Source organism: Paroedura picta, chromosome 9 (genome assembly GCF_049243985.1).
Source record: "Paroedura picta isolate Pp20150507F chromosome 9, Ppicta_v3.0, whole genome shotgun sequence".
Classification (NCBI taxonomy): Eukaryota; Metazoa; Chordata; class Lepidosauria; order Squamata; family Gekkonidae; genus Paroedura; species Paroedura picta.
The window spans coordinates 21,512,716-21,540,512 of NC_135377.1; the positions used below are offsets into that span (position 1 = coordinate 21,512,716).

Genomic DNA, 27,797 nt, shown 5'->3' on the forward strand with positions numbered 1-27,797 from the left:
ATGTTCTCATACACGTTCCCATGGCTGCCCTATCCCTCCTTCCTCATTTTTCCAGCTTACCTGATTGCGGGGGAATTTTAGCAGTGAGGTGCTATTTTTTCCTGTGTTTTGAGGTTTGAGGAATGGAGCCATGTGGCAAGTCTCTCTAGTATTCCAGCCTTACCCAGTTTATCCACCTAATTCCCCAAACCAAGGGGTTTGTGTCATCGCAGTGTTCTCAAACGGATCAAAAATACATAGCAAATTCTTACACTGCCCTGTGGGAATACTTGTTCAGACCTGTAAGTTCTGAGCACATGCCAATATGCCACTGACAGACACTACTGGATGCGCAGATGGCAAGAGCAGGGCATATGCTCCTAGTGCAGCTGATTGAAGTGATGCATACCGTGATGTCTCTGGACCATGCGTAATCAAATCAGACCAGCCAGTTGTGAGCATCCACCAAGAACAGCTATTTGGCCAGCTGCTATGTTGAATGCCAACCCAACGCTCATACAACCCCTCTTAAACACTGTTTTGAATTGCAAGCAAACCACTAAGGGGTCCTTGATTTGAAAGGGAATAGGCATTGCAAACAAGCCTGATTTTCGAACAATTTATTTGTGAAAGTTGAAACTTTCTCTGTAAACCAAGGAAAGGACAAACACAAAGCAATAAAACTGCACCTTGTTCTGGACTTATTTTCACTGGCCAGTGAAAGGAGGGCCTTAGATGGAGAAGAGTCTGACCATTTCACTGGAATAAAGGGCTTTCATCAATGTTGGTGTTGAATCCACCTTCTACCAAAGCCTAGGATAAATTCCCCATAAGGCTCCCTCAAAAGAAGGCCTGGCCTGGATACTTGGACTTTAGGCATCTCCAGATTTATATATAAGGCTAAAAGGCTGTATTAACTCATAAACATTATACCAGTCCATAGGTATGAACTAAAATCACTCATTTTGACAGTGGGAAACGAGCAGCGTTTTAACTAGTAAATCACAGTTTTTACACTTGATTCCCCCTTTTTCTATATGATAATTTAGATTGTATGAGATGTATTTCTATAAACCATTGAGAATGGCAGTCAGACACATCCCTAGAATTCTTCAGAGAATTACCCACATGAGCCATCTTCATTGTCATGTTCCAAGTACCCTTTTCAGCATCACAGTGATTTCTGTGACTTTTGTTCTCTAGCATATTATTGAGTATTCACTGGTGCTGCCAAAAGGAAGCCTTTAGGTATAAGTGAGAGCAAAGCAGTCACCTGCCCTGTTTTCCCCAGGCATGGCTGTAGATTTATGCTTCTGCCTGGAGACCTCCAGGGTCTGTCAAGAGTCTGCCTTGATGGTCCCTTACCACTAAATCAAACAAGTTCAGAATGCTACCTAGGAATTTTAGACATTAGTTCTCATGGCTGTCTTCTCTAGGATCTGTTTTGAGGGTAAATTGTTATTTTCCAAAGTTTAAGAAGGACCAGTCTGTTAATTCTGTTGAAATACCAAACCAGGCCATAAAGAACGTGTGGGTGTAAAAGCAGTGTCAAGTCACAATTGACATATGGCTACCATGCAGATTCAAGGCAAGAGGCAAACAGAGGTGGGTTTGCCATTGCCTGGCTTTGCATAGTTAACCTGGACTTCTTCAGTGATCTCCCATCCAAGTATTAACCAGGGCTGACCCTGTTTAGCTTCTGAGATCTAATGAGATCAGGCAAACCTGGTCATTACAAGGTTGAATTTGCACTGAGCTTTTTGTCTTCTGTCAGACCAAATTAAAAAAACAAACAAACAATCTTATTTGATTTCCATTTTGATATTAGGCAATTTAAACTTTCCCTTTGCAACATCCATGGTCGAGTCTGCTGTGACACTCCCTTTTTTCCAGAATATCCATGAATGGATATAACTTACAACTGAGAAAAGCACTCTAAAAGCCCCAGTATTGCCAATGTTGACGCTTTCCAGATTAACTACTATCCCCTTCTCCATGCTACCAATGCTGACGTAGCATGGTAGTCTGTTGCTGATTAGTCAGGACATCAATTCAAAGACTGCAGGAAAACTGGTTCCTAGTTGCCACTAGCTGCCATTTTTGCGAACCATTTTAAGTGACTGTGCTCCAAAAGCCTAAAAAGTGCAGAGATTTGCCTTTTGGATTTCTCTCCTCCCCCCCCCCCCCAGTTTGCTCAAGCTGCGGTAAAAAGAAAATAAACAAGCAGCCTCATACTTCACTTGCCCCTCCATCAGCTTGCTCTGGCTGTAGAGTCAGGAGACAAAAGGCAGGAAATAAAGCCCTCTCCAGTCATGTTCTCCTTCAATGCCAGCTGAAGCTTCATGCGACCCCCACTTCTCCCCTCCCTCACACTCTAGCCTCCCCAATCTAGTGGAAAGGAGAGAGGAGACTGACAATTGGGACAATTCAACTGCAGAAGGCACTATCTTAGTGAGAGCTGTTTTGTGTCGGGAAAAAGGAAGGTTGCAGATCTGTTGAAAGATCTGGGTTCAGATTGGACAGAATTTGGCAAGATCGACAGCAGGGGGGGGGGATTGAGTGCTGACCAGGTCAGGATAAAGAGAGCTGTTATTCCAAAGAGTTTTCATTAGGCAAGCTTCAAAAAGAGGAAAAGAAAACATTGCAGCAGGGGAAGAAACTATGCAGCTAAAATCCCGACTCTCTCACTGGATTAACCTTGCTATGTTTTCATCTTGTCAGAATATGAATTCTAGCAAATGTACAAATGTACAATGTTTCCAGTCCAACAAATGAAAGCATCTATGTTTATTTCATTACAGAGTGTCCTGCAGTGTGAACAACTGAGCGAGCCTTCTGATTCAATAAGACTCCGGTTACCGATTAAAACATTTTATATGCTTCTGCTTTAGCAATCTTTTCCTTATCCGGACCTGCTATGCTGTTGCTTTACTGCACTGGTATGCAAATAGTATAAAAGGAATAAAAAGCAATGGAAACACTTGATCTAAAGACTTCATTCCAAATTTCTAAATTAGGAGAAGTAGTGATGCCGTCTGGAGAGGAAGTATGAAAGTAGTAATTCACCAATAACTGTTTAAAAACCCTCCTTTAAAGCAGCAGCATAAAGCACATGTGCACACTGACTGAAGTACATGGCAGAGCTCAGTCCAACAGAAGTCCATCACTGCAACAGTGCAAGAGGGTGGCACAGGTGACCCCTGCTCCAACTGTACCTTTTTATTTATTTATTTAGACTTATTACCTGCCACTGTCATGACTGGCTCGTGGTGGGTTACAACAGTCCGAGTTAAAAAAAAAACCCATTAAAACCCCCGTTAAAACACTTCTGGACATTCATCTAATAAAAAACCATGGCGGTCAACAATCCACTAACCCTCAAAAATCTAATACAGGACTGGGGGGAGGGAGCGCAGATCTATGGTGAGTGCTTATGCTCTTGAGGACACGCAGTAATGGGTTTAAACTACAAGTACAACAATATAGGCTACATATCAGGAAAAAAAATTTCACAGTCAGAGTAGTTCAGCAGTGGAATAGGCTGCCTAAGGAGGTGGTGAGCTCCCCCTCACTAGCAGTCTTCAAGCAAAGGTTGGATACTCACTTTTCATGGGTGCTTTAGGATGCTTTGGGCTGATCCTGCGTTGAGCAGGGGTTGGACTAGATGGCCAGTATGGCCCCTTCCAACTCTATAATTCTATGATTCTATCAGATCTTCCTTGCCAAGCCGGCCTCAACCACAGACCTGGTGGAAGAGCTCCGTTTTGCAGGCCCTGCAGAATGCTGGAAGCTCCCCTTGTGCTCAGAGAGTGGGATGCATCTCTTCTGTTCTTTCCTCTTGCCCATGAAGTCATAGGTTTGTGATAGTTTACTTATTTTTCAATTTATGCCCCATCCCTTCCAGTGTACTAGCTTGGGGATGATCCCAAATTTTGTTACAGCCCTGGCTCAGTCTGGAAGTTCATGCTTCTTTTGCGGGCGCTCTAAATCAGCACACCAGTGTTTAAACCTCTGCCAAGGTAGCATTCTTGAAGAGTTAGAGGAAGTATTAACGGCTCAATCACACTGAACTCAATGGAGCTGGCTTCTAAGCAAACATGTATAAGAAGGCAGTCTGACAGATATCTGAACCAGGCTGCTACATCTGGAGCTTTCTCCAAGTGGAGAAGACACCCGATACAGTGAGTGCTGTCTACTTCTCCATTCTGGGATATAGGATGTCAACAGTCCTGCCGACAACCTTTTTTATACAGCTGTCTTCAGCTTCTGGAAAATGGCAGAAGCCAAGCTGTGCTGTATCATGAAGAGGGGATTTATTTTTTTATATTTTATTTGATCTTTAGTAATACAGATTCCTTTAACCCTTTGTGGCCAAAGAATTGCCAATGATCTCACCATCATATTGTGACGGCGCTACAGGCCATTACATTATTTTAACAGTCTTTTTTGCTTGTTTCTCCCCTATGTAAATCGAATAATTATTTTGTGACAACTAAAGAACGCTTTATATCAGGCAATTTACAAGACAGGGAAATTCCATTCTGGAAAGCATAAGGGATAGATACACCTATAAAACGGCATTAACTTGAGAGGCTGTTAACATTTCCCCTATCAAAAGTGAATTTAATATACTCTATTGAAAACTGCAACTGAATTACTATGCAAATTGGATCCCACTACACAGGTCATGCACACAGTTGGCAGATTTCTGAGATTAGCATCTAATGTAACAAATACACGAGAAAATTGTATGTAGGGTTCAGGCCAATTTCACAAATCTAACGTTATATTTTACTGCTTTGTGACTGAGTGGTGATTTTTACTTTCAAACATTTTATTAAACTGCATATATCCTGCCTTTCCCAAATAGGAGCTCAAGGCTGCTTTTTCTTAGCTTGAACACCTCCCCTCTCCTTGGGGGGGCGCAGTTTGGTTTTCAGGGGAAAAGACGTGCATGGCATCCATATCTGTCTTTTCTCATGGAATGAATCCTAGCTTTTAGGACAGTGAATGACCATTAGGGGAAAGGCACTGCAGGAAAGGGTTAAACACCCACTTCTCTTGCGGCCCTTCCTCAGTCTTCAAAGTACCTACCAGGGCAGCCAACTCTGGGCTGGAGAATTCTTGGAGGTTTTGGGGGTGGTGCCTGAAGAGAGCAGGATTTATGGACATAAGAAGACCCCGGCTGGAGCAGTCCAATAGTTGATCTAGTCCACCATCCTGTTTCCACAGTGGCCAACCAGTTCCTCTGGAAACCAACAACAGGGTATAGAGCACTGGTTCTCAACCTTGGGGTACCAACCCCAACTGGGGTTGCCTTGCCCCTTCCGTGGGGTCGCCAGGTGGGTGGATGTGGCAGCGGCAGATGGTCTGCGGCAGCAGCAGGCAGTGGCCCACGGTGGGAGCAGGAGGAGGTGGATGGCGGAGGTGATGGAGCCATGGCACTGGCCGCCTCCACGCCACCTCCAGATTGTTGTGCACCTGCACCTGTGCGCTCATGCCCACATGCATGCGCGTGGTGCCCCTGCTGCCGCTGCCGCAGCTGGGGTTACTGCATGATGGCAGTTGAGAACCGCTGGTATAGAGGTTGAAGCCTTCTCCTGATGTTGCCTTCTGGTTCTGGGGACCAGAGGCTTAGTGCCTTTGAACGTGGAGGTTCCCCTCAGGCAGGATGGCTGATAGCCATTGGTAGACCTATCCTCCGTGAATCTATCTACCATATTTGCCGGCGTATAAGACGATTGGGCGTATAAGACGACCCCCAACATTTCCACTCAAAATACAGTACTTTGGGCCACTATGGGCAGCTATGTCTATCCCAACTGAAGTGCACCTGGCGTATAGGACGACCCCCCCCCCACTTGGAGGCATGTTTTTCAAGGGGGGAAAGTAGACTTATACGCCAGCAAATACTGTAATCCTCTTTCGCAGCTGCTTATTCCTGTGGCCGCGACTGCATCCTCTGGCAGTGAATTCCACATTTTAATCACTCTCTGCATATAGTGGTATTTCCTTTTGTTCGTCTGGAATCTACAGCCCAGCAGCTTCATTGGATGCCTTCGAGCTACAGTGCCTTGGGAGAGCGAGAAAAACTTCTCTTTTTCAAATGTCTCCACCCCATGCATGATTTCATAAACCTCCCTCAGGGAAGGGAGATTCCTCAGCAGGGTATCTTTAAACAGCCCCGTGGCTCAGAGCGCCACTGACTGAATAAAGCAGTAAGGGCACTGTGGGAGAAGTTAGGGCGGGCCCTGTCCGTGATAAAAACTCGGAGGGGCCAATCAGGAGCCACGAAGCGGCTCCTGATTGGCCCCTCCGAGTGTCCATCCCGCCCCAAGCAGGCAATGGCGCGCGGCTCCCCATTGCCTGCTTCACCCGCACAGAAAGCCACGGGTGAGCGGTGGGCCGCGCCACCTTCTCCCAGCCGGCGGAGCTGCCTTGCCGCGTCATAGACGCGGTGAGGCCACTCCGCCGGCTGGGAGAAGCCTCGAGAGAGCCTCGGGGGGCGGGTGAGCCTGGCTGCCTTCTCCCGGCCGGCGGAGCGGACTCGCCGTGTCATAGACGCGGCAAGGCCGCTCCGCCGGCCGGGAGAAGGCCCGAGAGAGCCTCGGGTGGGGGGTGGTCCCGCTCCCACGCAATCTAGCGCCCATTTCATTCCTCAGTGAAATGCGCTTTAGATCTAGTAAACCATAAAGTTCACCCTCCGCAGTGGCCATTTTAGAAAAACTAGGGTTGCCATCCTCCAGGTGGTGTCTGGAGATCTCCTGGGATTACAAGTAATCTCCAGGAGATAGAGATCATTAATTTAATGTATTTATTTGATGGTTTATACACTGCACTCCCGGAACCAACTCAGGGTGGTGTATAATAGTATAATAAAACAATGATGTAAGTTAGTTAATAACATCAGAAACCTTTAAAACCATATCCCATGACATTCCATAAACTAGCAGTAGCATCGATAGGGATATTATTTCTGGTGTAGTTTCCATTCAATTATATTTTTCATGGGAGATGAAGAAGAAGAAGAAGACGAATTGGTTCTTATATGCCGCTTTTCCCTACCCGAAGGAGGCTCAAAGCGGCTTACAGTCGCCTTCCCATTCCTCTCCCCACAACAGACACCCTGTGGGGTGGGTGAGGCTGAGAGAGCCCTGATATCACTGCTCGGTCAGAACAGTTTTATCAGTGCCGTGGGGAGCCCAAGGTCACCCAGCTGGCTGCATGTGGGGGAGCGCAGAATCGAACCCAGCATGCCAGGTTAGAAGTCCGCACTCCTAACCACTACACCAAGCTGGCTCTCCATGGGGGGGATGTGATGTTACAGAATTACTGTCCCAACCAAAAGCTTGGCAGAAGAGCCCCATCTTACAGGCCTTACAGAATTGTGCATGTAACAGTTCACCTGAAGAAAATGGCTGGTTTGGAAGGTGAACCCCATTGAAATCCTTCCTGAAACTTCACTCTCCTCAGGCTTCACTCCCCAAATCTCCAGGTATATCCCAACCCAGAGCTGGCAACCATTAGGTAAACCCATCTCTGTTTTCTACAGATTGTGTCATTTTGGGAAATCTCTAGGCCTCAGCTGGAAGTTGGGGCTGCTAACTCATTTCTTTAAGCCAGGGGTAGTCAAACTGCGGCCCTCCAGTTGTCCATGGACTACAATTCCCAGGAGCCCCCTGCCAGCATTCGCAGTTTGACTACCCCTGCTTTAAGCCATGGGAGATCCTGAGGATGTCCAGCCTCACTTCCTTGCTGATCTGCACCCTAACTGTGGGATTCTTGAACAATTAAAATGTTTTTTGGAAAAGAATGGGGCAAAAATTAAAAACAATTAATGAAGACACTTTTTTGGGGGGGGCTGTCTCTTTTTCCATGTTGCTGTCCCCATTCTCTCGCAACCTGGTATTTTTCTGAGTAGTAGACTTGTAGTGAGGTATTTAAAAGAGAGTTTTGCTGGTGCATTGCCATCTTGTATATCAGTGGTTCCCAAACCTTTTTGGTTAGCTGCCCTCTTGGCTCCCAGGCCACATCCCTCGTTCCCCGCCCTGAATATGAACACTCACCTCTTTCCTAGTGTCACGTCTACTGCAAATTCAAAACACAATGTATTGTCTACGCCACTTTTTCGGTTGCAGCAGCCATATTTTCGTTTGGAAAAAAGCCACTTTTTGTTAAACCCACTTTGAAAGTCTTCACTGGGGAGAAAGACAGATGGGGAAAGAAAGAGAGAAGCAAGCAATGGAAAATCCCATGTCCAGGAGCAAGCAGGAGAAGGCCTTTCTGGCCTCCCAAAGATGGAGGCTTTTGGGGAAGGGTTGCCAATCCTGGGTTAAGCAATTCCTGGAGCTCTGGGGTAGAGCCTGGGAAGGACAGAGTCTGAGGAGGGGAAGAAGCTCAGCAGGAATATGATCCTCTCCAGCCCACCTTCTGAAGTTGTCATTTCCTTCAGGAAGCTAAGCAGGGTTGGCCCTGGTCAGCACTGGGATGGGTGACTACCAAGGAAGTCCAGGGTCATCACTACCCGGAGGCAGGCAAGACATGCCACCCTGGAACGTCTCTCACTAGGAAAATGCAGCCAAAGCAGGAAGAGTCAGACTGCTGCCCCCAAATTCCTCACTACCCCTGGAGGGGCATGCCGTCCACTTTGGGAACCCCTATTGTATATCATGTACCCAAGTGGATTTACAGGATTCTTGCTACTGTATGCACAAAATTTGATTTTGACTAGAGATGGGCACAAACTGAGCCATGAAGCAAAATTATTCACACATTAAGCCCTGTTCATGAACCAAAGTTTGTGACTGGTCTGCCCTCGTAAATTCCAACAAACTTGTGAAGCAGATCATGGTGGTGAATGGATAGAGCAGAAAACAAACGTTTAAAGGGTATTCGAGTCTTTTAACCCTCTGCTTTCTGTTCACTGTGCAAGTTGCAAAAACAGCTGAGCACTGCCACTCATCTGTTTTATTCTGAAGTCCCTTTAAACTTTAAAGGGACTGCAGAAAACAGCCTGGAAAACAGCTGCGTGGCAGGGAGGCAATCTCCTGAGTTATATGAATTAGATGCAAGCTCCTGTTTGAAACACCGTGCTGGATAAGGCCATGGCAGAGTAATTTGCAAGAGAGAGGTAGCAGAGACCCCCATGTCTCCCTCCCTTTGGCTCAGGAAAAAACTCCCTTGAAATAGATTCTTTTTTTTTAACGAAGGGCTAGGTAGCACACACATTTGCATGTTAATGCAGACAAAGTGTTCCAGAGCAGGCAGACAGTAATCACCCCTTGCATTTCTCAGCAGGGTCCCAAATGGCAACTTTAAAGGTGACTACTGGGCTTTCAGATGCATGGCGTTGCCGAGAAGGTAATCAAGTAACAATAATTACTTTGGTGACCAGATTCCGTCACGCACTACATACCTAGATGCCAGGTTCATTGTAATCAGGAGAAGTATTTGTAGCGCTTTTAGCGCATCTCTTTTAGAGCGAGGATTTGGGGAGGTGACATGGATCATCCTGTTGCCATTGTGTTTCAATCACTTTGAAATGCCACAAGTCCAAAGAATAGCAGATAACAAGTCAGGCAGTCCCACGTACCTGAGGGTCCGCCTGACTAGACTCCCCGAAGGGTCTTGCGCTCAGCCAATACAAACTGAGAAGTGGAGGAAAGTGGGCCATGGCAGGGCAGCCAGAACCGGCCAATAATAGCCAGTATGGGCATGGAACAGTGATAGAATTGGTCTAATCATATCAGGGCTCTCTCAGCCTCATCTACCCCACAGGGTGTCTGTTGTGGGGAGAGGAAAGAGAAGGCGATTGTAAGCTGCTTTGAGCCTCCTTTGGGCAGAGAAAAGTGGCATATAAGAACCAACTCTTCTTCTTCTTGGAAAATAATAATAATAATAATAATAATAATAATTCTACTACTACTACTACTACTACTACTACTACTACTACTACTACACTGGCAGCAGTTGGTGCTTTCCCAGGGCTTTTGCCCTTCCTGTCTCATGCTTCCTTCCATTCAGCTCTGGCAACTGAATGCTGCCCTGCTCTGTCCATAAGTTATGCTCAACACCTATGCTATGTGTATGTACACTATACACTTGGCTTTCATTTATGAGTGCTGAGTACTTCTCATGCGACATTCAACACATATATACATACGAACATGTTTGATTAAAACCATACATCTATCCAGGTACTGGTCCCTGGTATCATTTATAAAATGAACACACACTGGCACTTTTTAACAAACAGATGCATGCATGTATAAGCAGGATGTCCATAAGTTCACTATAACATGGGAACATGAATTCTGTTTCCTTGCTTCCACTGATGCTGCCATTAAGAACGCTCCTATTATAACCCACCAATCCAGCCTTTCAACAGTGGTATGGTTTTGGGATATAATCAGCTACAAATTATGCCAGGAGGAAGAAGGTCAATTTGGTATTTGCGCTGCCCTCCCCCATCTTAGTCAGTGTGAATCAAATGTCTAAGAAAATAATTCTGTTTCTCACTCACCAGGGCCCATTCCGCATGGTGGTGCCGCACTTCGTGCTACACAGATTTCTGTGTCGCTATAAAGGACACATTTCAGCACCGGATCTGCTCTGGCAATGAAATGTGTCCCCACCCCCTCGAGAAACACAGTGGTGGCGGAATGACCCCGCTTTGCGGGAGGGCATGGGGGGGTTATTTTGCAGGATGGTGGGATTGCATGGAACACAATCCCACCTTCCTGCAAAATAAAAATAAATGTCCCAATCCACCCCTTTCCTTCCTTCCTTCCTTCCTTCCTTCCTTCCTTCCTTCCTTCCTTCCTTCCTTCCTTCCTTCCTTCCTTCCTTCCTTCCTTCCTTCCTTCCTTCCTTCCAAAAGAAGCTCTGTAGGGAATTAACCTTCTGGACAGCAGGATGAAAAGCTGTATTCTATCTGGGAAGACCAGCTCAATCTCCTCAGAAACCCTGAAACATCCCCACATCCTTTACTGGATGCTGAAAGACAAAGGTATAATTAAGAAGCCACTGTGTTGCAGCCTCTGCCATGTTTGAAGAAAACGAGAATTGCGTGAAAATGCTTTCAAATCTAAACTCCTGGTTCTTTCCAATGAAAACTGTGAATACAGCGAGCCTCCTTTGGTCTGCTTGTTGTTTTGTTTATGGACGTGTTTATTTTCTTAGCATTTCCCAGCAGAGTGCCATCAGCACTAAATGTGGAAATTTACTGCATGCCAGTCACTAATTCTCTTCAACCCCCACCCCTTTAGATAATTGTACTTGAATGAATTCAGACTTTAGTTAAATGCAATCACTGATGGTTTTGCAGGTTTAGAACAACATAACAGAGCCAGTCATTTGCAAGCCAATGTTTTGTGCCACGTCCTGCCGAATGCTAAATGCTGAGGTACTCAAGTTAAAACACTTCCAGACCAAGTGAGCAAATATAATGGAGGGGGAGCACATGAATTTCAGTACATAACAATGATGTAAAGTGACCAGATTGTTGGGGAATTAAAGCAGGACACTGAGGGCGGCAGCGGGGAGGGGTGGTGGCGGCTCCTGCTCATGGCTCGCCTTCCCTGGGGCGCTGCTGTTGTTGCTCCATGGTGGCCATCCTGCTCAGCCACCTGCTGTCCTACCCACCTGGCGGGGAAAGCACCCGTGGATCCCGCTCGCCGCTGCCGCCGCCACCCAACCCAGGCTGGTTTGAGTGGCTTGTGAGGCTGCCTGCGGTGTCCAGGCCAGGCAAGAGTTTTTTTCAAAGCTCCGGGATGCGGGACATTTCTTCAGAACGCGTGATTGTCCCACGAGATGCGTGACGAATGGGCACCTTACAAGAATGTCTAATTGTTCAAGGAAGAGTGTTACCACGATCTCCCATTTCTGCTGCTGAAGCATGTTTCTTCCCGTATTGCTGCAGTGCATGTAAAAATAAGAAGAGTTGGTTCTTATATGCCGCTTTTCTCTACCTGAAGGAGTCTCAAAGTGGCTTACATTTGCCTTCCCTTTCCTCTCCCCACAACAGACACCCTGTGAGGGAATTGAGGCTGAGAGAACCCTGATATTACTGAAGAAGAAGAGTTGGTTCTTATATGCCACTTTTCTCTACCCGAAGGAGTCTCAAAGGGGCTAACAATTGCCTTCCCTTTCCTCTCCCTACAACAGACAGCCTGTGAGGTGGGTGAGGCTGAGAGAGCCCTGATATTACTGCTTGGTCAGAACAGCTTTTTCAGTGCTATGGCCAGCCCAAGGTCACCCAGTTGGCTGAATGTAGAGAAGTGGGGAATCAAACCCAAATGGCCAGATTAGAAGTCGGCATTCCTAACCACTATACCAAGCTGGTTCTCAACCAAAATAAGGATAACCAAAATAAGGATAAAGTACTCTAGCCAGTCTACCAAAGACAGTGACTGAAGGGGCAAATCTACTCCCTCACATTATCTGGGAATGCTTGAGGAAGAAATGGACAGAGAAAAAGCATGAAATAATGTTTGACCAAAAGGAGAAATAAGAGCATTATCAGGAACATCCAGTTATCTTAACAATGGGTATTTTGCAATCCATCATTAGCATGTCCTTTGACTTAGTCATTAGGCCAGACTTGTCCAACCATCCTTGGCATGTCCATTAACTAACTCAATGCATCATGCCTGTATTAAAAACTTGTCAACTCCTCAAAACTCCTAGGCCATTTCTGCACTGGTGAATATTTCCCAACTCAGAGCTGTCTAGCTTTATATGTGTCTAATTGGGGAAATTTATCTGCAGCCTTATTTGTAACCACTTAACTCTAAAGTTTCCTCAACACAGAGCTATTCCCCCTGGATTGTTTCCGGTCAGAAAAACAGCAGGAGAACTAAGCCCCCTCTACCCACCCGCTGCTCCCCACTCTCCGAAATTCCCAATCTAGTTTTACAAGACCAGTGGCACGCTGGGAGATAGGCCTCAGGATAATATATCATGTAGTCAGGCCCTGAGAGAACCATTGTGAGATAATGGATTGTCAAAGAGGCAAATGTTACAATGCAGAAGGTGACCAGCTCTAAAGAGTTCACCAATTGGACAGAGAAGAAGAGGCGTATCTCAGAGCTATATTGATACATGGCTTCTGGACCTTATAAGGCAATTTCAGGTTTTCAAAGCTTATTTTCAATGGAACAGTGATGAATTAATTGCTCACAAAAGTTGTTTTACAGGCTAACACACTCTTCTAAATGCAATCAAGATTTTTAAATGACTAATGGATTTAACATTTATAGCTGGTTCTCTAAGTGCCAAGCAATTAAAACAGCTCACTTGGCATGGAGCTGCAATTTAATAGCTCCTGCTTGTAAGAAACATATTCCTTGCTGTCTCATTTTCCACCAGGATCGTAACGTAAAGATAATTTTAAGGAATACTGGGTGGCTGGTGGAGATGAATGAAGTGCTAAGGAAAATATACCTACTCATGTTGGATTTGCCAAATTAGGTTCCTAAAATAATGTGGACACATTAAACATTTTGGTTCAACACTTGAAGATGTGGACTGGCATTCTGGATAGCAGAGACCTAGGAAAGACTATCAAAGTGTTGCTCATGGACTAGATACATCTAGGTTCAAATTCCCATTCATCTATGACTCTCTCAGCTCATCATGAATGACTGAAATCACACAATTCAATCCATCTATAAACTGCAATTTGCCTGCTTGCCTCTTACATCCTCAATTTGCCTCAGGGTCATGCGAGGAAGAAAGTAAGGGCTTAACTCTAACTTGTGTTTGATTTCATTCATCTAGATGAACTTCCTTGTTCTGATATTAGCATTAAAGGGGAAACCCCTATTTTCCCCGTTAAAATGTTAATAACAAAACAAGGATCCAGTTTCTGTTTACAAAGCTGAGTAGAGGATGACCTTTTTTTGAGGGGAATCATTTTGGAGATGAACTCCTGCATCTGATTATGAAGAACAATGGCATGATGACTCATGCTATACATAATAATATGGAGAAGATGTTGTTTTCAGTCATCTCCAAGTAGTGTTTTAATCTTAACTTTAATTATTGTCTAAAGGAAAATAGGGTGGGGAGGACGAAGAGATGAATCTGCAAGTCAGAACTGACTCCATTATCTTTGATGAATATAATGCAGCACAGATGTGCTAAAACAGATTACTTTTTTGGATACTGTTCACAGGTACCATTCAACCCAACTGGCAGAAGAACTTTTGACATATAAGTATGCATGAAAAATACAACACATGCGACATTATATTGTGACAAAGCAATTGCTGATTGAAAATATATACATTTTCAATTGTGATTATAGACATGTAGAAGAAGAAGAGTTGGTTCTTATATGCCGCTTTTCTCCACCCAAAGGAGTCTCAAAACGGCTTACAATCACCTTCCCTTTCCTCTCCCCACAACAGACACCCTGTGAGGTGGGTGAGGCTGAGAGCCCTGATATTCCTGCTCGCTCAGAGCAGTTATCTCAGTGCTGTGGCGAGCCCAAGATCACTCAAACGTGGCTTGCCAGATTAGAAGTCCGCACTCCTAACTAGGGTTGTGCGATCTGGCCGCCGAAGCAGCCGTTCCCACCCGAAGCAGCTAGTGCTGCTCTGCGGGGGGGTGGGGGGCAGGGGCAGGCGCACCGGGTGGCGCACACATGCAGGTGCAGAGCTCTGCGCCTGCATGTGTGTGGCGCCCGGTGCGCTGGCGCTGGCTGCTACAGGCAGGAATGGCTGCTTCAGCAGTCGTATCGCACAACCCTACTCCTAACCACTACACCAAGCTGGCTCTCTCTCCTGTAATCCTAATGGAGCCCCAAAGTGTCCAGGGAGCTGACTACCCCATACACCAGCGTATCACGGAGATGGGTGAGTGTAATCAGGCATTACACTGGCACAAGACCTCATGTCACAGACCCATCTCTCAGCATGGGCAGACTGCAGGGCATACAGAAGATACTTGGGACTACTAGGGACCACTTAATGCTAACACCAAGGGGGAAGCAAAGTACATTCTGTATGGTTAACATGTCTCCTTGCAGAACCCTAATAGGTATGCCATTGCTGGATGCTCAAATTGATGGGGTCACCATACACTGACCAATAAGGAAGTGTTGGGAATGAAGTAGCCCCAGGACAGGCTTTTTCTTTTGCCCTCATAGGAGGCAGGGTGCTCCCCCCCCCCCCCCCCCAGCTCCTGAATCTCAGGCCAGCAGAATGTATGGTCCATGTCTCACAACCCGGCCTATTCCTAGGAAAGCGTAACCAGGGAAGCAGGGGGCTTGAAGCCCCGTACTGAGCTCTTTGTTATTCCATCTTAAGGATGGTTCATTAAGCCATAGTCAAGTTTCAGTATAGAAAGTCACTTTCTAAAAAAACTCAAAAACACAAAAGAGAAAGAAAACAAAAACTGGAGCAAGTGAAGGTTAGGCTCTTTTGAAAGTCAAACACCTAGTTTTTGGGTGGGAGCTGTTCATAAAAAGGTGACAGGCTCTGTTAGGTTCAGGTTGCACTGCAGATATCAAGATTCATAATACCTTCCCCACAAGTACTACTTCTAGAGAGTTTGGCCAGGGGTAACAATGACAGGCAGGAAGGGAACACTGTGGGTCCCTGGGGGCAAGGCCAAGGAGAAGAATTGAGGGGGGAGGGCTGTGGTCTTCTGGCCGGAGTGGTGCAATGAAGAGGCCCTTTTCATTGAGGCTCCTGCTGGGGGGCCACCCGTAGAGGTGCCTGCAGGAACAGGCACTGGGCAGTGGTCGGCTGCTCAGGCATCATTGTTGAGACTCAACAGCAGGGGCTGCCAGAGATGTCTTTTGGGGGTGAGCTTTGGGGACGAGAGTGTTCTAGCTCTGCAGTTCACCCCAGGGACCCAGAAGCTTCTGGAGGAGTTAGAAGAGACACTGGATGCCCCTGATCCGGTTTCTCCAAAGTCCAGCAGGCCTTCTGAGGAGGAACAGGAGGGGAAGCTGGAGGCACAAAAGGAAAAGATGGAGGTGCACCCCGAGGCCTGTCTTCATGTCCCCCCAAAGCATGGTGTGTTTGCCCCAAGCTTTTTACTCCAAGGGTGGCTGCAGCTGCTCGTCAGCATGAATGATCCTACACCAGGGGTAGTCAAACTGTGGCCCTCCAGATGTCCATGGACTACAATTCCCATGAGCCCCTGCCAGCATTCACTGGCAGGGGCTCATGGGAATTGTAGTCCATGGACATCTGGAGGGCCACAGTTTGACTACCCCTGCCCTACACCATTGAAGTTTGGAAGCACTTCCAGCTGGTGGAAGATCCCTGCTTCACACAGCGCGAGTTGTGTAGGACCCGGATCAGTCGAGGGAGGGACCTCAATCATCTCTCGACTACCGGCTTGTGGAACCATCTGAAGAAGCACCACCAGAGTCCCCAAATATTAACCGAATCCGAATATCATACCAGAACTAGGATTCAGGAATATCAGGAATACCAATATTTTTTGGGGGGGTCTAATATACCTAAATCCCTCCCAGTTTTTTTTCCTCTTGCGTACCTTATACTGAACTCCTATGTCTTTGTGGTTTGAACCACCAAAAAAAAAAAGAAGTAATTTTTTATCCTTAAATTGTGACAATTTCTTCAGTGCCACTGGTTTTGGTGCCATAGCAAGAAATGTCAGAATTCTTCAAAGGACAAACATTAATCACAACAGATTAATGTTTTATACTCTTACAAAATTGGTGCATCCCAGTTTCTTTGGTCAGTAAGACAACAAAGTTTTAGGGTGATAAAGTTTGTCAATAGATAGTAGCTCAAAATAAACTTGCTCCTCTTGTGACCCATTGGACTGAATTAGTTTAAAGGAATGGGAGGTGAATTTCTATCGGAGCAGCATAAAGCTAAATTGGACAGCTGTACTAGATGAAAGGTGGAGTTAATAATCTTCGGGGTTAATACAGGCTCATTACCCACACATATGTGCAAATTCTTGGGGAAACTTGCTCTGGAGAAGGGCACAGACCTGCAGTCTGCTGGAACAGACATCACCTCACCACAGAGCCTTTTATATTCAAGATACTAGAACATTCTCTCTTTCTTTCCAGGGTAAAAACAAGAACACAACCAAACACAAATAAATAGCAGTCAAAGGCTCTAAGCAGATGTGATTTTTAAAATTAGAACTTTTCTATTAAGGTGAGGTTTTCCAAATAAATATTTTGTCTTCCGGAGCAAACATACGCAGAGATTACATCTGGATCTTGCACTTGTTTAGGAAGAGAAGCAGAGGAAGCCAGCACTGTTTCTTGTGTCCCTTGCCCACCACACCGGGGCACATTTAATGCCACTGATCTCAGGGTCTGCCCCTTTTTAAGTCATCTGGGAATGCCCTTTTCCACCTCACGGTCCTCCCTTCCAAAAGTCTGCCTTTTTAAGAAAGGGCCGATCGTGTTACAACATTGTTTCTAAGTTTAAAAAAAACACGCTACTGTTATAATGTTATAACCCAGGCTAAAAAATAAATAATAATAAAAAAACATTCAGGCCACTCCACCCCCATGCAAGGCTCCTGTGCGGAAGAATTAAAAGGAAATCACTGTGTTGCTACCTCACCCCACCCCAGGCAATTAAACCTTCACTTTCCTGATTTTTTGGGATCACCTATGAAGGCATTTAGCTCTCCTCAATAGAACTAGGTTTCCCCTTTCCTGTTGGCACCTGTCAATTACGATGCAAAATCATGCCAAATAGCCGTATGTCTCCCCTTCTCCCTATGGTTGAAAGAGACCACATGAATTCAACAGGACTGGTTGAAGACAGGCTTTTGCAACAAGCAGGAAAACCTCAGGGATGGATCATGTGACCATTGTGCCTTCCTGCTACAGCAGTTCCCTTTCGGAACGTGGCTGAGCATTAACAGCCTTGTTCATAGCCCAAGCCAAGTGCTCGCCTTTCACATTATCACATTTTGTGCAGCACTTCAGACAAAGTTATTATTAGCAGGCAGATTCCCTTGACAAAGATCTGTCAGTGGCAGCCAACTTCTCAGCAAATCAGCGAAGCTTACAAATGGACGATGCTTACATATCTCAGATTGTATCAGCTCACTTAGTTTTGTGCAACTAAGCCAAGTGAGCCTGTCTCATCACCCTTTGCCGGTCATTAGCAAAACCCTTTCAGAAGTTTTATGGACAGAGAAACGTCACCTAATAATTATTAATCTTGTGCTTAGGTTGGACCAATGTAGGGATGCCAGTCTGCAGGTGGGGCCTGTGGATCCCCTGGAATTACAGCTGATCTCCAGTCTACAGGGATTGGATTCCCTGGAGAAAATGGATGGTCTGTGTGGCACTGCATCCCACGGAGGTCCCTGTCCTTTCCAGGCTCCATCCCCAAATTCCCCAGGAGTCTCCCAGTCTGGATCTGGCAACATTTCCCCATCCCGTCTGTGGAAATGGTGTGTGTCTGGCAACCCTGGCCAGATTCTTGTATAGCTCCACATGGTGGCTTTCCCCTTACTACTCACTGACCTTGACCCCGCTTTTCTGTTCTCTTTCACACATCCATCCATTTATCAGACACCTTGCTGATTTCCTAGGAGCAGTTTTCTTAGGCAGGGGAGGAGACATTGTTTCCGGCCTTCCTGGCTTCTCAGTCTCAAGGAGAACACCGACCTTCGGGAAGAGGAGGGGAGGGCTCCTGCTCAGGCGAGGCTTAGGATGTGCTCCAAAGCAAAGTTGCTTCAGAGAGCTAGTGGTACACTGCCCTATGGCTCTTCTCCCAGGCCCCAGGTAATTGGCCATTGTTAAGATGTTGCCGCTGACAGTTTCTTGTCTTGGTTTTAATTGTTTGTGCATCGTGCCGGTTTTACACAAGCTGCTCGCAAGCCACCAAGCTCCCTTTAACAGGTCAAAAAGTGGAATATAATCATTTTAGAAAATAACTATTTTGTTCCCTTTCAGTGAAGTGTGTATGTGATTCCTAAAGCTATGATAAAGAGGAGGGATGGAGCCGGTTATGGGAGAGGTGGGATATGAATCAAATTATAAATAAAATTATTCCGACTAAATAGTTAGCTGGAGGTCTAGTAAGGGAGGGGTGGTCAACCTGTGGTCCTCCAGATGTTCATGGACTACAATTCCCAGCGTTTGCTGGCAGGGGCTCATGGGAATTGTAGTCCATGAAGATCTGGACGACCACAGGTTGACTACCCCTGCAGAAGGGGATTCTGTCAAGGTCTGTCGTACTTGAGCCCAACCAATGCAAAAAGAAGGAGTTTCTTTTCCTTGCATGGAATGCCTTGTTTACTTGCTGAATCTGTTAGGATGTTTGCCTAGCTGGGATCGCAGCACGCCTTTCCTTCCAAGGATACTAAGAAAGCAGGACCTTTTACTGCTGCATGTGCGGCATCGTGTTCCGCTTGCAAGAACTGAACTGAGCCTGTGGCTTGGAACATATGTGTGCTGCAATAAAATTGCTTTCTGTGCAACTGAAGTTCAGAAATAAAAGACAAATTGAAGGAAATGGATTGAAGATTATTGTGACATAATAAAGCTAAGTCTCTCTTTCAAGAACGATGCTCCAACAGAAACCAGAAGACAGATTTAGTTGATTTCATTTCACCCAAACTACATTTGGTTTGCATTTTCTGGAGAGGAAAAGACCACCCATGCATGTACATCCGGGAGTACTTAGATAAATTAACAACAGAATATTCCTTCTGCTTTTATATTAAAAGATCACCTTATTATAAAGCGATTTGCAACAATTCACAAACTGCCAGGCTTCTTTGGGCCTCTCGCAGTGCTGTCCATTAAACATTTTCCTTTCAGGAAAGCCCTTTGAATAGACTTGAGCTGGATTCCGGGAAGACCTGCTTAGAATTGCTTTGTCAGGCTGTTAAACAGTGTCCTTTAGGCTGCGGTGCATTCAGTGAAGCTGCTTGCTCTAAAGCAAATGGCTTGTGCATCGAAACGTTACCCATGTGTAAACTTCAGTGATGAACGGAGAGCAGAGCAGCATGCATTATTTAGCCATGGCTTCTTTCCAAAGAACCACAAGCAAAGCTCTGCTGGTGAAACAGGCCTTTCCTTTTGCCTTCCAATTGTGGTACATTCAAGCCAGAGGCAGCTTGTTCTCAAGCACCATTTTCATTTCTGTAAATCGGAAGACGCCGTCCATTCATGATGAGCTCTCATAAAGAAGGACAAACCGGTCCAAATTAAAGCAGCAGAGGTTAAAAACAGAGTGACTCCAGAGATCCTGAGCTAAAACAGTTGTAAGAAAGGGAACTCGGGGCCGCCAGTGCCCGAATTTCGATACTGGATCCAGAAGTTGTGGATTTGGTTTGGAACACAGTGAGGAAATCAATTCCAAGAGAACGAAACTCCTATTACTAGGCTTGTGACAAAAAAAAATACTTCACAAAAACTGTTTCAATATCTTTTTAGAAAGCATCACAGGCAACAAATAATGGAGTGAATTTTCAGGAAAATATTTAAACGAAATTGATGAAGTGTCGACACTTTGTGGCATGTTTAAATTGGATATCACTCTGGAAGCTGTCGCGGTGCGCTCAGTTAAACGGCTGCGGGATTATGTACCATAACTATTCATTGGCCTGCTATATTCTCACTGCTCAGCAGAGCGTGAGCCGTTCCAAGATATGCACACAACCTCCTCTTATGAACAGGACGCTGTCTACAGCAACAGACAGTCTCTGAGAAAACTGGTACTTTTAAGCTGTCAGACAGCTCTCCTGAGAGAGCCAGTGTGGCGTAGTGGTTACAGGGTGGTGGACTCTAATCTGGAGAACAGGGTTTCAGTCCCCTCCTCCTCCACATGCTGCCAGTTGGGTGACCTTGGGCCAGTCACAGTTCTTTCAGAGCTCGCTCAGCCCCACTTACCTCAGAAGACGTCTGTTGTGGGGAGAGGAAGGGAAGGCAATTGTAAGTTGCATTAAGACTCCTTCAGATAGAAATAAAGAGGGTATAAAACAGATCCCTTCTTCTTCCCTAGTATTTACAATGTCCTGATACATAGTCATTTGTTGTGATTTGACAAAAGCTAGCCATGTGAAGGATGGAAGGTCTTGCGGTAAGGGTATCATCTAGCTACAGGATGGAAACAAACTCTATCAAGAATCCTGGAGGGCAAGCCACTATTATGCCACCAGAACCTCTGGGGGTGAAAAAGTGTTATTTTGGGGTCCATGCTCCTTTCAATTCAAGCAGGGGGAACTCTGCTATCATATTATTATTTTAATATTGTAGAAAAGTTTGACCATTTCCACACGAGTCATTTTCCTTGCTCTACCCTCTGTTTATTCTCAGGGATTATTCGGGCTTCTTCATGATGTCACCTCCCTTCTGTGGCTTTCCCGGGCCTGTTGTGACTCTGTTTGGCCATTGCCCCATGATTATCAGGCAAGACAATGAGCAGCAAGTCGCAGAAGGGACATGAGGAGGGGAAAACTTGGGTTGTCCCTTTCCCTGCCCTCCGAATTACCCACCCAACCATGAGAATCAGATTGCATCCTCCTCCCCCAGCCCTTTTTTTAAAGGGCATTTTCCAAAGCCCACTCCTGCAGGGTTGGCAAAAGGTAGGGTGGCCACTGCCTTGGCCTCGGAGGAGGAGCAGCTGCTGCCTCAGCCTCGGGCTGTGTTGCGGCTGTTGGCAGGGCCTCCGTGGGGAGCACGGCCACTGCCTTGGCCCCAGGGGCAGCGTGGCAGGCACTGGTTGGGGCCCCAGGTTCGGCACGGCAGGCGCTGGCTGGTCCTCTGCCTTGGCATCCTCAACTAGCTTGGACTCTTCTGGCGCGCTCCCTTGGGCAGGACTACGGATGTCACGTCTGTATTCATATCCGTTTTAGGAGGCGCTCCAGAAGATGTTCCACATCAAAAAGCGGCATATAAGAACCCACTCTTCATCTTCTTCTGATTTCTGACCAAGTGCAGTTCAAGAAAAATGGCATCATACACTGGGCTGCCACAAATGGAGACTTGGCAGGAAATAAGGAGAAAGAGCAGGGCCACTAAGCCGTTTCCAAAACTTATCCTGACATCTCACCTGGTATTCCATCTCGTATCCAGTAATTAATGTCCGTCCCTCCGCCATTTCCAAAGACACTTGTCACGTTGATGGGCTGCAGCAATTTCATGATCTCCTTCATGATGTTACGAGCCTTATCACTGCCTGTGAAAGCCAGGCCAGTTGGTTTGAAGGTTCCTTCATCCGACTCCATTACGATGTCAAAGTTAGAGAGGTTAAGCTGAAAATAGAAAGGGAACACCTTTTTTGTCCACTTGGGTTTGCAAAATGGTACTTTGGAAAGAATCATATCAGCAACTCACTAGATTACTCTTCCCAGAGGGAAACAGAGAATAAGCATGATTCCCAAAAGAGCCCTGCAGAGAGCTGGTGTAATGGTGAAATATGCACGAGGAGGTCCCTGTCGAAAAAATTCTTTGGAAGCAAAGTCCCTGGGTGCAGCATCCTCTATCTCTCATCGCTTTACCTTCAATATGGGGATAATAGTATTAACCTATTCTACAGAGTCATTGCAAAGATTGCTAAGATAATGCATGCAAAGTGCTTGGGGCGCTCTAAAGTGCTATAAAATGCTCAGTATTATTACATATTAAAAGAAAACAATAGGTACAATGAGAAGGGGTTTGTGCAGTTATTTTGAGCCATTGCCTATTAAGCAGCATCCATAACTTGCAAATTAGGTTTTTCAAGTTCCCGAAGTTTAAAAAGCAGTTTGAAGGTCTGCAAAGAAGAGCCACCGAAAAGAAACACACTTGGAAAACAGCTCATCAGCACTAGAGGTAGCCCCCCTCCCCTCCATTTTTGGGGCAAACACTAAGGGCAATTCCGCACAACGGGCCATTTCGCTAAGTCTGAGCGCTATTGAAAAGCTCTGGAAGCAAAAGCAGCAGGTCTGGGTAACGCACACAGGCAGTTCAATCGAAAAAAAGGCTCTCCCACTAGTGCTGCTATCGTAACGCACAAGTTTCCGGTCTCGCCGAAATCGCAACAAAGAAGGCAATATTTTTCCGCGCTTCCTCCCTCCCCTGGCCGTCAATCAAAGAGAGCAGCCAATTAACTGTTATGTTCATGTTTCCCTTTAAAAAGGTTTTTTAAAAACACAAAACACTAGTAGCAATGCATATTCGTTCATTTGATGTATCAGAAAGACCTTTTTTGCTGGCTTAGGAGCTGGCACTTATTCGTTTACACGTTCTGAAATTAAAAAAAAAATCCCTCCCCCCCAGTGCTATTTCTGGCCGAAATTAGTGCAGTGTCGAACAGGGGGCTGTATTGTGCTCGGGAACCTTACGGACAATTGCTTGTGTGGAGGGATTTCAGCCATAGAAGCATCGCTGATTCGTTGCTTTGGCCGGTTTAAGGGGGGGGAAATGGCGATCGGGACGCCGGAAGCTCGGGTGCGAGAGATTAGGGAAGGACATGCTTGCTACCGCTGTTTTGAGAACGCACGTGTCCTTTTCGGATGTGTTGCAGGTTGTTCTCAAGAGTCAAGCAGTTTTTTTTAGGGGGAATCCACTTTTATGGATTCCCCGAAAATCGCTACAACGAAGCGATTTTTGCGGGAGTGTTGCAGATTGTGTACAATGTCGTGAATAATGCAAAATAAATAGCGTTACACAATGGTAACACTTTGGCAACATTAGCGCTGTGTGGAATGGCCCTAAATTTCCAAATTGTTTTTTAAACGCAAGGGAATTTAAAAATCAGTCTAGGTGCTTGGTGAAGAGAGCTGCTGACAGGAAGTCTCTGAAAAGGACTTAACTGAATTGCTTCCATGTGATTCTAGATAACACAGGCTGTAAACTCTATTGTTCAACTAAAATGGTCTAAAGATTGTATCAGTAAAAATAAGCACCAAATAGATCAGAAATGCTCTACCCTTTCAGGTTAGGAGCCCTATGTCTAGCATCACTTACTAAGCAATCATCACTGAAATATAATTAAATACTTAGCACATACCTCTTCCCAAAGTTCTATTCAAACATTAATTAAATCAGCCTCATAGTATTATTCTGAGACAAGCAGACTGAACGGCTTCATCCTGGCAGAACAAGCTCTGCTGAATTCTTCCAACTCCAGCAAAGCAATGTTTTGAAAACTGGTTTTAGGTTTTTGATCTAGTCTGTTCTAACTATGCAAATAAAAGCGCATCATTAGCTATCAGGTTGATCCTGTGACCTGTCAGGTTATTATAAAGGCCATACATCAATCCTGGTTTAAGGTTCCCAGTTACTTTCTTACAAAAAAGCATGCAATTTAACACAACAAAACAAAATCAGAGTCCAGTGGCACCTTTAAGACCAACAAACACACAATAAATTTGCCATCCTTCCGCAGGGCCTGCAAAACGGAGCTCTTTCGCCAGGCTTCTGGTTGAGGCCAGTGCCCCCCCCTTTTTAGATCGCTCCCCCCCTCTACATCTACATCAGCAGTGACCCCTGGTTTCTTGGATAGTTCCACCGCCATCAGGTAGGGTGGGTTGGGGATTGTTTTAGATGTTTTATGTATTAGGGGTTTTATGGGGGGTTTACATGTTGTTACCCGCCACGAGCCATAGGGGAGCGGCGGGCTAGAAATCTAGTAATAATAATAAAAATAATAATAAAGGTGCCACTGGGCTCTGATTTTGTTTTGTTGTGCTGCTTCAGACCAACACAGCTACCCACTTGAATCATGCAATTTAGCATTTGCTTTGGCTTGAAGATCCAAATATGTCTCTTTAGGCTACAGAAGGCTATTCAGTGGAAGAGCAGTTGCTTTGAATGCACAAGTTTCCAGGCTCAGTCCCTGGCACAACAGGTTAAATAAACTGTGATGTGAAAGATGCCCCCCCCCCAGTAGAACCCTGGAGACTACTGCCAGCCTCAGAAGACATACTGATCTTTATAGATCAATGGTCTGGATCAGTATAAGCCAGCTTTCTATATTCACACGCCACATTTTTTAGGAATTATGGGAGACAACAGCTGTAATATACATTCAAGTTAGTTGTCACCTAGTGACTAAGTTACAGATAGTTTCATGTACAAGTCAGATTGCCAAGGTAGCCATGGGGCATCCATGGGCCTCATGTTGGCAGCACCCACCACTCTGCAGCCAGGAGCTCCAGCTGTTGCTGTGAAGCCTTGCTGTTATGGAGTTGCTGCTGATTTTCCACACTGCCAGACCAGAGTTTTGTCCAGGGGCCCAGAATCACTGCCTGTCCATGCAGATGAGGCATGTCCCAATGTAAGGTGGTGCTTATGAATGATTTCCTAAGGCAGTTGCCTATTTGAAGTCTTGTGTACTTTGACTCAAAAAATGCTTTGCTAGTATGGCCTTCTAATATTATATGAGCTAATATCTGTGTCACTGTTGAGACCAATCACTGCTTAGTAGCGCCTACATTACTTCTAAAAATAATTGTGCAACAGAACCTGTAAGTTAGATCTATGAAGACAGTATATCACAAAACCTGCTATGACAGACCCCTCACATTTCCCTCCAAAATAATATAGTTGTTCCCTCATAGACTGAGCTGCCCTTATAGTGTGTTTTCTTTGTTTTAAAATGAAACTGATTATTCCACAGCTTTCACTGACAGATATTTTGGCTTTACTCTGTTCTGGGCCTTTTGGACAAGGTATAGAGCCATCTTTTCTTTAATTGTTTTAACTTACATAGAGGAAAAGGGTTGTTGGAATGATAAATTCAAGCTTTTACATACAAATCAGTTATTTTACAGTTTAGTTTTAGGCTTTTGAGATGTTCATAGGTGTTTTCTTAGATGCTAAGATTTCTTTAAATTGAAAGGTTTTGGTTTCTCCCCAAACACACATGTTTTCATTTGTCTTTGAGTTCCCCTGAACTCCTCTGGTTTTTAGAAGGCAGGTACCCTTCTGCTAATATCCCCAATTTTCCTTCCTAGAAGTACAAGTATCCCTTTGCTTTCTGAGTAGCTTGAAGCAAGTTTTCTTTTACACAAGCTTAAGGAAATGCTCACATCTGATTTCTCCCTTTTTAACTGGGGCAAGGATTTCCCTTCTTCCTTTGGCCTGAACTGGGAGTATCACCTCACTACCCCATTTTCATTTGCAAAAAAAACTGTCCAAATTATCCAAGTTCTGCCTTCAGCTTTAGTAAAGAAAAAAAAAACCCTTCTTTTATTTAAATAAGATTTCTCCTCAGAGCAGAAGTTCAGTTAAGCACAGACAGCTCTTCCATATTTATTTTATTTATTTATTATTTGGATTTATATAGACACAGGTTCTCTCATAGTCAGACTCAGCTCCCTCCAGCTACTATATCCATTCCCTTTCAGCTGTTGCTAGCCAATGACAGCACTTGAATCTGCCTGTTGCTCAAGCTTTCTCTTAGTGAAGAATTTTAACCTTTCACTCACTATTACTCTCTCTTCAGCACTGGAATCTGATATCAGGCTTTTATAGTGCTGCGCTGTCACATCTGTGTTTTCTGTAGCATAAAGAATGAAATAACTGTAGTAGCTGGACAGCATGGCTCCTTTGGCTGGTATATGAAAATTATTATTTTGCTGGCTTGTTCTTTAGAAGAAGAAGAAGAGTTGGTTCTTATATGCCGCTTTTCTCTACCCAAAGGAGGCTCAAAGAGGCTTACAGTCGCCTTCCCCTTCCTCTCCCCACAACAGACACCCTGTGGGGTAGGTGAGGCTGAGAGAGCCCTGATATCACTGCTGGTCAGAACAGTTTATCAGTGCTGTGGAGAGCCCAAGGTCACCCAGCTGGCTGCATGTGGGGGAGTGCAGAATCGATTAGAAGTCCGCACTCCTAACCACTACACCAAACTGGCTCTCTTTAAATGGGGGCTGCTTTATATCCCCCCATAACTTTTTTTCAACTAATCACAAGGACCAAATTCTGGCATTTGCACACAGAAAAATATGGCAATAGTCCAAAAGTAAGCAAACTGGCAGTACTATATGCCATAGATATGCATCCTGGTACAGTTTAAGAATAATCCCCGTCTCTTACTGCTTCTGTGGGAAAACTCTCCTTTTAAATTCTGGCTACAATGCTGCTGATGGCTTCTGAGTGCAAGAGCCTACGGATCTGGCTCATGTATTTTTTATGGGCCTTTGAGAAGCACAGTTTCAAAACAAGCTCTCTGACTGGTGACATACAAACCAGAACTGACTAAGTGCAGCTAACAATGGAGATTGTTAGAGGCCAATTTGACAAAGGGTGAGGGGAACAGCTATTGCAAAGGAAAGAAGGAAATATACAAGCAAGTGAGGAACTTTGCAAACCAATCGGGGAGGTGTTCAAGAAAATGCAAAGCTGATAGTACCTTAAGTAGGAAATCTGACTCAAAGAGAATTCCCCCCACCCCCCATGGTGCAGTTTTATAAGCTGTTGGTAACATGGCATTCTTCAATAGGAATCCATTTCTATAATGGTCCACATGTGTTTCTAATATTAAACCAAGAACACGAACCACCCTTAGCCCATGACATGGCTACACCCCCACCATACCATTCTTCATGTATTATTGTAACCGCTTAATTTTGAGCATATGTTGCGAGATGCATTAAAAACAGAATGTCTCTGCTAAGAAACGCCGCTGTGGAAAACAAAGCAAAACAGGTCACAGATGCGAAAACGGCTTCTTTGTCTTTTGAAACCTTTCCTTCGAGATTTCTGTCTGTCTGAAGGGACTGAACGGTCTTCAGGCATGGGGGTTCTTAGGGGGAAGGTAACACAAAGCCCGTTAGAAAGGGTCTGTTCTGCGGTTAGTACGCCCGCTTTAGGATCCATAACAAGATATTAAATTCCATATATATGTGTGGTTGTGTGT

General features: G+C 45.2%; 1 protein-coding gene across 5 annotated transcripts in view; it reads right to left on the minus strand.

The window, feature by feature from the left end:
- Positions 1-27,797, minus strand: part of CPQ (carboxypeptidase Q) — a 179,264-nt gene that overhangs the window by 17,116 nt on the left and 134,351 nt on the right. For 3 of the 5 annotated variants that reach the window (XM_077351840.1, XM_077351841.1, XM_077351842.1), the window contains one exon: positions 22,005-22,206. The exons of 1 other annotated variant lie outside the window; for it this stretch is intronic. In XM_077351840.1, coding sequence (XP_077207955.1) covers positions 22,005-22,206 — 202 coding nt within the window. Of the gene's footprint in view, positions 1-22,004; positions 22,207-27,797 lie in introns of those variants that run through there. One more of the 5 variants, XR_013234034.1, reaches the window with a different exon arrangement.